This window comes from Triticum aestivum, chromosome 5A (assembly GCF_018294505.1).
Source record: "Triticum aestivum cultivar Chinese Spring chromosome 5A, IWGSC CS RefSeq v2.1, whole genome shotgun sequence".
Classification (NCBI taxonomy): domain Eukaryota; kingdom Viridiplantae; phylum Streptophyta; class Magnoliopsida; order Poales; family Poaceae; genus Triticum; species Triticum aestivum.
In genome coordinates, this window is record NC_057806.1 from 707293607 (window position 1) to 707304517 (window position 10911).

The 10911-nt window shown below is 41.2% G+C and overlaps 1 protein-coding gene and 1 pseudogene across 1 annotated transcript; one reads left to right on the forward strand and one right to left on the reverse strand.

Annotated features, from left to right (window-relative positions):
- The first annotated feature begins 3265 nt into the window (after positions 1-3265).
- On the forward strand, positions 3266-4186 carry LOC123108562 (uncharacterized). The gene is made up of 2 exons (XM_044530331.1): positions 3266-3762; positions 3850-4186. Exons 1-2 carry the CDS (start codon positions 3317-3319, stop codon positions 3938-3940), a joined length of 537 nt encoding a protein of 178 aa, XP_044386266.1. The 5' UTR covers positions 3266-3316; the 3' UTR covers positions 3941-4186.
- A 141-nt stretch (positions 4187-4327) lies between these two features.
- On the reverse strand, positions 4328-7272 carry LOC123101861 (zinc finger MYM-type protein 1-like; annotated as a pseudogene).
- Positions 7273-10911: the final 3639 nt, after the last annotated feature.

Consider the following 10911-nt stretch of genomic DNA (forward strand, 5'->3'; position numbering starts at 1 on the left):
TGGGCTCCAACATCTGGTTGCGACAACCAGGTAGAAGGGATAGGGGGAAAAGAAGGAGAAAGCAACCGTGAGTACTCATCCAAAGTACTCGCAAGCAAGGATCTACACTACATATGCATGTGTATATGTGTAAAGGGGCATATCGATGGAATGAACTGCAGAATGCCAGAATAAGAGGGGGATAACTAATCCTGTCGAAGACTACGCTTCTGGCAGCCTCCGTGTTGCAGCATGTAGAAGAGAGTAGACTGAAGCCCTCCAAGTAGCATCGCATAGCATAATCCTACCGGGCAATCCCCTCCTCGTCGCCCTGTTAGAGAGCGATCACCGGGTTGTATCTGGCACTTGGAAGAGTGTATTTTATTAAGTATCCGGTTCTAGTTGTCATAAGGTCAGCACGCCGGTCTAAATCCTATGCGCGCAGGGGTCTATGTTAATTTTTCAAAAACATGAAGCACCGTCGCTATGAATCGAATCGGCGACCTCACTCATAAAACGTCATTCGTACAATCACTGCGCCACGGAGCATGATCTGTTAATCTTCAACTCTTCTAGACTTTTATTTCTTCCTTCCTTTACTGTTTTCTTTTTGCTTTTTCCCCTTTTCCAGTTTCGTTTTTAGTTTTGCTCTTTTTTTCTTCCAGATTTCCTCCTTCAATGATTTTCATGTTTTTTATTTTCTTAAATGTCTGAACTTTTCCAAATTGATGATGTTTTTAAATTTTTGATGAAATCTTGTTTTCAAAATCAATGAACTTCTTTTAGTGAACTATTTTTAACGATTGATGATTTTTTTTGAACTCGGTGACTTTTCTTTCAAATTCGATGAACTTTCTTTAAATTTGCTAAACTTTTTTTAAAAAAAATTGATGAACTCTTTACAATTTTGATTAAATTTTTTATGGACATTTCCTGAAATTCGATGAACATTTTCTCAAATCGATGAACTTATATTCAAATTTATGAACTTTTTTCAAAATCAATGAACATTTTTTTCAAATTTGGTGATCTTTTTTGAAAATTGGTGAACTTATTTATAGCTTCAGTGAACCTTTTTTTAATACCGATGAACTTTTTTCAAATTTGATGAACTTTTTTCGAAATTCGATGAACTTTTCGAAAATTTGATGAACTTTTTTCCCATTGGATAAACTTTTTTCCAAATTCTATTTTTTCCAAAATTGATGAAATTCTTTCACATTTTGTGAAGTTTTTCAAAATTGGTGAATTGTTCCTAATCAATGAACTTTTCTTATCAAATTGGATGAACTTTTTTCAGAAACGATCATCTTTTCCAATTTGTGAACTTTTTGCAAAATTTGATAAACTTTTTTTCATAAAAAATTATAAAAATGCAGGTGTATTGCATAATAAATATTGCGGCTGCAATAGTTCTTTAAGTATTCGTGTTGCTGTTAGTCACAGTGGTATAGGGGCTCTAGTGGTTAGCTGAACCATCTTTCGAAGCAGCGACACGAGTTCAAGTTGCTCGCGGGGTTTTGCCTGTCTTTTTTCGCGAAAACAGTTTCTGCGCTGGGCCGGCCCACTTGCGTTTGCTGTAGGCGCCGGTTCAGTTCTGCGGCGCTTAAAGCGCTCAATAGGAGCTCCCTCAGGGGAGCGATTGCCAGTGGCAGCGCGCTTTTTTGGCATTCTAAAAACTCTAGATGGGCCGGCCCAGCGCGCTTCTGCAGCGCCAAATAGGATTTGCTCTTCGGAGTTGCATCGTGACGCGAGACATAACGCCCTCTCGCCTGAACAGGCCGAGAGAAAGGACCGGCCCAGCGTGAGGGGCTGCAGGCCTTAAATTGCTTATTTTCTTTTATTCTTCACATTACTTTTCCTTTTTAACTTTTATTTATACTTTGAAAACTTATATATATATACATTACAAACACTAACTTACACAATTTTTAAAAAAAGGTCAAACATCCATTTGAAAAGTGTTGAACCTGTACAGAAAAATGTTTTACATGTATAACAAAAATGTATGATGTGTATGAAAAAAGTAGACTTCAAAACATATATTCTAAAAAAATTGTTAATCATGTATATACTTTTTTTATAACATTTATATATTTTTATATATTTTCTTAGATGTATGCAAAAGATATATAATGTGTAAAAAAACAATAGACATCAAAAAATGTATTTTAAAAATTATTAATCATGTATTTAAAAAATGTTAAACGTGTACAAATATTTTTGGATGTGTAAACAAAATGTATAATGTGCATGAAAAAAAATTAGACATCAAAACCTATATTTTGAAAATATGTTAATGATGCATATAAAAATGTTTAAACCTATATTTTTTTATATATAAAAAAAAATTCCTCATGTACGAAAACAATAGGCATCAAAATTTGTATATAAAAATATTTTAATAATCTATATAAAATATGTTAAATGTGTATGCAAAAATGTGCTTCACTTAAAAAGCATACAATGTGTAATGAAAATTAGACTTGTGTTAAAAATGTATAAATTAATAAATAAGGAAAACCAAAGATAAAATAAAAAAACAGAGGAAAACTTGTGCAAAAAAGAAAAAGAAACAAAGAAAACAAGAAAATTGGAGAGAAAAAATAAAGAAACAAATCAACCTACAAAGGGAAGGAAAAAGGGAAGAAATAACCGCAGTTAAAATTGAGAGAAAACAAGTAAAACAAGTGAAAAAAAACTATAAAAAACATGAGTAGAGCGTACCAACCTGTGGTTGGTTGGTTGGTTAGAGGGACAGTGGTATCCACAACTCACCAGGGTTCAAGTCCCGGTGCTTGCATTATTCCTGGATTTATTTCAGGATTTTCGCTGAGGTGCTTTTAGTGGAGGGAGACGTTCTGATTGAAGACAAGGCTCCTACAGTGACTTTGCAAATCTCAAGATGATATGGCGGCTCAGTCTCTTGAATGTGCTCATAGGGGTTAGGGTGTGCTTCTGTGCATTCATAGGGGTGAGTATATGCACGTATGTATGAGCGCTTGCGTTTGTACTGTTTTTTTTAAATATATAGGTAACGGGGCAGGCCATATGCGTGCATGCTTCTGGCGATACGGATGTTATCACTCGCTATTAGCGACATATAGCATTTGCGTCGGCGTTGGCTGGCCCGCCGCTTCCCCTTCCAATTCCAGGTTGAAATAGCCCAATAGAACTCCACTGCACCATATGCTTCCACGGCCCAGTATCACGTTTCCTTCGCATGCGCGGGCATATGCTTCCTCGGCCCAGTATCACGTACCACGACACCACGAGTCCGCAGCCTTCTCCGCTCCGCTGCAACTTCTACGTACGATCCAAACCAAGCAGCGCATCAATGGCATCGCCACCGTCGTGGTCCGATGATCTCCTGGATCTCTTCACCGCCGGCCTCCATGCGGCATGCAGTCCCAGGCGGCGCTCCATTGCTTCTAAGCCGTCTTCTTCGCCGTGGTCGGAACTCCCAGAGGATATCCTAGGCCTCGTGTTGGCCGGGCTCCCTAACCTGGCAGATCGCGCCCGCTTCCACGCGGTGTGTCGATCCTGGCGCTCCTCCGCTCCCCCTCCGCCGCAACTACCATGGATGCAGACGGTGCTACGTTCCTGGCAAGCAGTTTCCTCTCAGCTTCCATGGCAGCAGTGGCCTTGGAATTGGATTCACTCCGTGTGCCGCCGTCCGTCCATCCCCTCATCACTGCCGCAGCGGCCTTGGATCGTGCTGCCCGGCGGCTTCTACAATCACGACGGTATCTACACTTACATTAAAGAGTGCACAGGACACGGGTAATTTTTTGTATCTTCATAGTTATACATCCTCACATATGTAAAATTTTCTTTTGTAATCTAATGTATGGATGATTCTCCTCCCAGATCCAACGCCACTGGCAATCAGGAGTACACCCCGTTCAAACGCTCCAACATCAACAGCTCCTTCCCTGACAACTTGCGATGCAATAGTTAACAGTTACGCCATATGCATGTCACAATGCAGCAATCGGATACATTTTTGTTTGGTGATGCTGCAATAATAGGCGTTGTTATCAAGCAGGTTTGTGCTGTCCACGGTGACGTAGAGACGATGGTTTTCATTTTGTTTTCATTGAACTGCAGATAATTTCATTGACCTTAAGTATCGCTATCATGCTTCTTCCTATTGTGCATTACTCAGGGCCGTCTCCAGGAATTCGGGGGCCCGGTGCGAAAAGAAAAATGGGGCTCTAAAATTTAAAAAATATACAATTACGCAAGCATAATCACCTAATTATGTAATTAAAATTTATATTATTTCATACAATGCTTAGAATATTCTGAAGTATCAATGCGAAATACTAAAACCAATAAACTGACCTCATTCTCTATTGAAAAGTGTCATCCGCCTTGTGTTCCTTGAAATGAAATCTTCAATTACATCTTTATAATTAATCTTCGACAAGACATCATTTTCAAGTGCTATTGTCGCCAAACCATTGAGTCTTTCTTGTGTCATAGTTGAACGCAAATATGATTTCAGCAACTTGAGTTTAGAGAAGCTCCTTTCCGCAGTTGCAACAGTTACAGGAATGGTTAACAAAATCCTGCACGCAATAATAGCATTAGGATAGAAGGGGCGCTTCATTAGAATCTCAAGAATATCAACGCGGCCCATAGATTTCTTAACTAAATCCTGGATAAAAATTAACTCGTAAAACAATTCAGCTCCATCAATATCTTTGTGTTCTCCATTTTTAAGTGCATCCTCAAGATTAACACAAGCAGCCAGCAAACTCTTATCATCCATAGATCGCAGCCTATCTGAAGTAAATAAGAAACCAAAAGTTTTTTCATACCCCTGATATTGCTCAAACCTCCTGGTAAGTGAAACTATAGCTTGATCGACCACTTGTAGAAAATAATTGACCCTAAATGACTCCTCTGCAGATTGTGAAGCAATAGATGCATCATCTGCACCCTCATCGAATTGTCTTCTTCTTTTGATTTTCCGCTTGGTGCGGAACTCTGGATGAATATCCATCTCAAGTGCAATTTCTTTTGCATCTTCCAATGCTTTTGAAAAAGCCTTTTTCTCTATACTTCTTGAAAAAGGAAAGCAGACCCTTTATAGACTCTATTGCAATATCAATAAGCATGTCCTTTGATTGTAGCTGCTTGCTGACCAAATTAACAACGGATAATATATCATACCAGATAATTATTGACACTAAAAATTCAAAACCACCAAGTTCATTTTCTGCCAATGATTGTGCTTCACTACTTGTCAATGGATCCTTATCAGTTTCAGCCACTTGTAGTAAAGCCTCCCTTATTTCTGGCATTTGAATCCGTATAGCCTTAACACTCTGAACATGACTCTCCCAACGAGTAGATGACAATGACTTGACAGTCAACTTCTTTAAGTTATCTTTGAGAATTTGCCATCGTTAGTCGAATTAGCAAATATTGTATAGATGCGTTGTATAATTCCAAAGAAGTTTGTTGCTTTACAACAAGACTTCGCCATATCGCATAGTGCCAGATTTAGACTATGACAACCACAAGCTGAATAAAATGCCCTTGGATATTTGTCCAGAAATTTCTTTTGTACCCCTTTATTGTTTCCTTTCATATTTGACCCATTATCATAACCTTGCCCTCTCACATTGTCCACATCAAGGCTAATATTATTCAACTCCTCTTCTAGAACATTAAACAAACCTTGCCCAGTGGTATCATTCACCTCCAAAAAGCCTAAGAAAGATTCTTCGATGCAAACAGAAGCAGAAGATGTATCTACATACCTAATTATCAAAGACATTTGTTCTTGGTGGCTTGCATCAGGAGTACAATCAAGAATAACTGAGAAATATTTTGCTTCCTTTACCTTTTCAATGATTCTTGACCTGATGGCAGTAGCGAGCATGTTTATTAACTCATTCTGTATAGAAGGGCCAAGGTAGTGATCACAAATTTTTTCATTGGTGATGCGGTCAACATGCTCTTTGATAACTGGGTCAAATTCAGCCAACATTTCAATCAGTCCTAGAAAATTCCCATTGCTCTCTTGGTACAACTTGCTATTGCTGCCACAAAATGCTATATTATGTTCTGCAAGAAATTTTACAATCAACAAAATCCTGAGCAAAACTTTTCTCCAATGCTCCTTTTCCTTTTCAAGTTCTCGCTGAGCAACTTTGTCAACTGTTTGATTCTTCTGCATCCTGAGACGGAAGTCATACCATGCAGTCATATTTGTGATATGCTCTCTACTTGATTCATGCTCTTTTAGTCTAGCCCCAAGATGAATCCAGTCACTTAAACCCTCATTTGCTAGTTGTCCTCTCACATGCCCCCTTTTTAATAATTTGCAACAGAAACAAAATGCTTTATCGAGGCCGCTGTTGTACACAAGCCACTCTCTGTCAAACTTTTCTCCATTTGGGAGAATTCTACTAAATGATAATGCAGGAAACCTTCTAGAGAACTTGTCATAAGGACCATACTCAATATCTTCTCTTTTAGGATCCTTTTGCAGCAAGATATCAATCTTTTTCGGACCAAGTCCATCCCAATTTCTAGGATCAAATATATCAGGCTGAACGGAATTATTCATGTCATCCGAAATATTAGGATCATGATCTTCATCTAAAATATTGACATCATTACCTTCATCAATTTCTGTAGCGGCAACCTCAACCTCTTGCGCATTATCAGCAAGACCATGACCACCTTCATGAATTTCTGCAGTGACAACCTCAACCTCTACTGCATTATCATCGTGACCATCATCAATATTACCATCTGGAGTATGATTTTCAGAATTATTTTGGGGTACTATCACAGCCCATTTATCAAGAGCACCCCTTTGAATTTCAGCATCTTCTTCTAATTTCTGTTTCTTCTTACGCTTGAAGGCACCAGAATCATACTTTCTTCCAGAACTAGAATGCATGATTATTTCTGTTTCAGTGAAATATATACTCTTTCAATTTATTTGAACTGATGAGCTCACATGAAATATAGGCTTGTGACATGTATAGGTAGTTCAAAAAACTTACAATCAGATAGAACCTTGATTTTGTACTTGGACGATAGTACGAGCAACTACTGAAATTCTCGAATCTGTGACTACTGAACTTGAACGACTGCACAAAAAATCGCTCCCAAACATATTAACACAACTCTGTAATTTGTATCAAAATTAGAGAAAAGGGGAGAGCGTAGGGAGCAGGGAGGGCACCACACCGGTTGGTCTTCTGTTCCTGACTTCCTGTTGGGCGGCACCGCGGCAGTGTCGGCCGGCCGCCGGCGCGACGGCATCCAGCGCTAGAAAGTAGTCCGCTTCTTGCCCGTCGCCTCGCTGAACCTGCAAGGTTGCAACGCGATCGGCCGATCGCCACCGAGCCGCCGATTCAGTCGGAAGCGATGGGGAGATGGAAAGCCTAGCGATCAGGCAAGGAATAGGAAGCGGAAGTTACGGAACGTACTGCGCTGGGGCTGTCGTTTCATCTACGATCGATCAATCCACGCGACGGGAAAGCCTATCGCTCGAGACTTGACCGGACCAGGCCCAAGAAGGCCTAAAACTGAATTTTTTTCAGACTATACATATATGTATATGGACCCTAGTTGGGGGCCCCTGGATTTTGGGGGCCCTGTGCGAGCGCACAGCTCGCACAGGCCCTTGGACGGCCCTGGCATTACTGGAGATATGGTGCGTACTCGTGGCCCTTGTTCTCTTGACATTTGCTAACTTTAACAGAAGACAAAGTAGTAGGCAAGTAACGCTCCATATGTCACACCAGCATTTTAAACAGGGAGAGGTTGTGACAGGAGATATATGTAATGTAACCCTTGCATAAGAGAAAGATACAGTTTCTAAAATAATTTCCATTTGCTTTTACAGTCACTTTACTTGACTTTATGTGTGCTACCTTCCTTAGTTATCCCCCCTCTCCTGAAAGTTGGCATTCTTATGAAAGTAAAGATATGAGCTTTCACACAATTGAACTGCTACCTACCTAGTTTCAAATCACTTACATGCTTGTTGGCTACTTTAACTTGGTTATTTTTTGTGAATATAATGGAAATGCACCCTCAAAACTATGAGTTTTATAGTCTTCCCTAGTACACGCATCCTTCAAAATTGGCTAATTTAATTTTCAAGTCTGCCTTTCTATAGATGCTCTTCTCAAACTAAAGAACACTGTATGTCATGGCATATGATCTCTGACAGAAAATCCATGAAGCGGCAGCACATGTAAGGGCAGCTGTTTTTCTCCAGTAAAAGATTGAACTTTGAGAGCATACTGTGAGGCTGCAAAATCAGATAACTGCAAAACATGCATGCTTAAAGAAGAAACAATTGTTGAACACAATGAGACAGATCTTACTAGCAAGCTGAGGTGATCAGGATCATGACATCTGCTATGCAGATCTTGTTGTAAAATAGGAACCTATGCAGTATCCAGTGGTGGAAGTCACCAAATGTATTATGGGAAGGTGTAGCTTCTTACTGCAGGTTGGTATATGAATGATATCATTTTAACCTCATCTTACTGCAGGTTTTCGTCTCTTCAGTTGCCACCGGGTCTCTGAGGAGACATGGTGTATGTAATTTTTTTGATCTAATGCATGGATGATTCTCCTCCTAGGTCCACTATTGGCAATCAGGAGGGCAACCTACTCAAAGGCTCCTACATCAACAGCTCCTTCCCCGACAACTTGCGATGCATCGGCTCCATAGACCGCTCACTAGCCCTTGACTACACTGATGATAACAAAAATAAATCATATCTACTTCTTGCACAATCCTTTCTAAAGTAAATTGTGGCTCTCCTAGAGGCAGCTGGATGCTACCGTTGATAATAGTCCTAAGTTATTTCAGATCCGCAAGGTGCTCATCTGGTTGACCCTTATGACCAATTCATCATTATAATGACCAACAATTCGAACTATCTGATCATTTTAATACGACCGGCGAAGGGAGTGTGGTTGCCGAGGTCACAAACAACCCCATTCGTCGACATTATTGACATCGTTCTCCTTGGAAACAAACTTTTTTTAGAAGGTTCGTGAAAAGCCCAACTTGGAATTAACAAAGCCGTCAACCGGCTAGGAGTTACAACTTATGGCATAAATTACAAGGGACAAACTATACAATGGGGAACACCGGAAACCAAACAGAACTACAACCTCCATAAGCAACTAAGGAAAGGAAAATAGAGATTAAATATTGCTAAAGGCGAAGAAGCACTCCACACTAGGATCACTGAAATCAAGGCCGGAGCAATAGAGCATGACATAGCCGACTGACGTAGGTGGACATTACTCTAGGTTACACTTACGGAGGGAGGGAAGATGACATCTTCCTTCTTGTCACCAAAGGAGGACCCTAACCCCTCGCCTTGGATCAAAAAGCGCCGCACCGTCACGGTTCAGAGATGATCACCCAAGATATAGAAGAATGCTGCCCTCGCATCGCATAATGGGCATAGGGCGACCACCTAGATTCAAGATATTCCTTTTCAACAACACTGCTATAGTCCATCCCAACTAGTAGGAGAGGAAAGCTTCAGGGAAACAGGCGCAAAAGAAGAGGCAACATGGAATTGAGCAGAGACGAAGAGGCAAGGGAATAGAGAACCACTGGCATGGAATCCCAGGTGCCTCTGGCTTTCGTCACGCCACTGCCACTGGGAGAGGAACCCTATCTCTTACCGTCAAGATCAAAGACGTCGCACCACTGGAACCGACCGATGTCCACCGCCACCTGAGAGCACCAACCTGATGGAATAATGGTGCCTATCACTCATAATACAGTTGCACAAGCTCGAATCGCAATCAACCACAACTCCTCACCTGCAAAGCCTCCCATCCGAGTCCCGTCACCCCATGACGACGTCTTCAGGGAGGTCACGAAGCGCAAGGCGCCACTACCACCAAATCCAAAGCGGATTGAGGGTTTTCACCCGGGCAAGGGGGTCGGATTGAGCAAATGGCGGAGTATGCCCCCTACATCTGAGAGTTATTCAAGCATCGGAACACCAAGTTCGGCCACAAGCCCTCCATGTTGCATCATTGCTACAAAGAGCTATGCAAGAACAAGAAGTGGATCCAAATAATTGTGGACCACTCCAAAGAGATCAAGGTTGAGCATATATGTTGAGGAGGATGACGAGGTTGATGAAGATGCCAATAATAGACTGGAATGAAAGAAGATTTCAAAAGAAAGAAAGAAACAAGAGAAATGCATTCGGTGGCACTTACAAAGAAGAACTTGTGGCAATGATCGAGACCAAGAAGATCGCTGCTGGACCTGCCCGCGCGCCGCCGCGTCCCGGATGAACGCGACGCCGCCGCCCGAGGACACCCGCCCACGCCCACGCTAGGAGAAGATGGGCCCCCGCCGCCGCCAGCACCTACCGGGCTTTGCCCCGCGACGCGGACCGGCAGCGGCGAGGGGAGAAGAGGGGCGGGGGGAGCTGAGGCGCCGACAGCTAGGTTTGCCCCCTCGGTCGCTCGCGGGAGGAGCGACGCGAGGGGATCGACGCGAGGGGACGTACGTGTCTTATCAAAAGATAGTGGTAATCATGTTAGCCTATTGTGTGATGTGGTACATTCTGAAAAAGACCTTTGTGACCTATGCAATGACTTTGTAATTCTCGTGTTTTACTAGATCTTTATAAGTTTCCAGATCATTATTGAACACAAACTATAGCTGACATAATGTCTACTTTGTTGTATTGTCGACAATAGTATGTAATTAACTAACACTTGTTCTCCGAAAAAAAAAACTAACTAACACATGTGAATTTCTTAGACTGTAGTGCAGATTTTAGTTAGATATTGCAAAGTTCCAAAATATGTAGAATAAAATTGTTTCTTTAGAACCTGATTGACACCAAGGTTTTCAAGGAAAAGGTCTCTATTTTTTAACTATATTGTCTAAATTTTTGT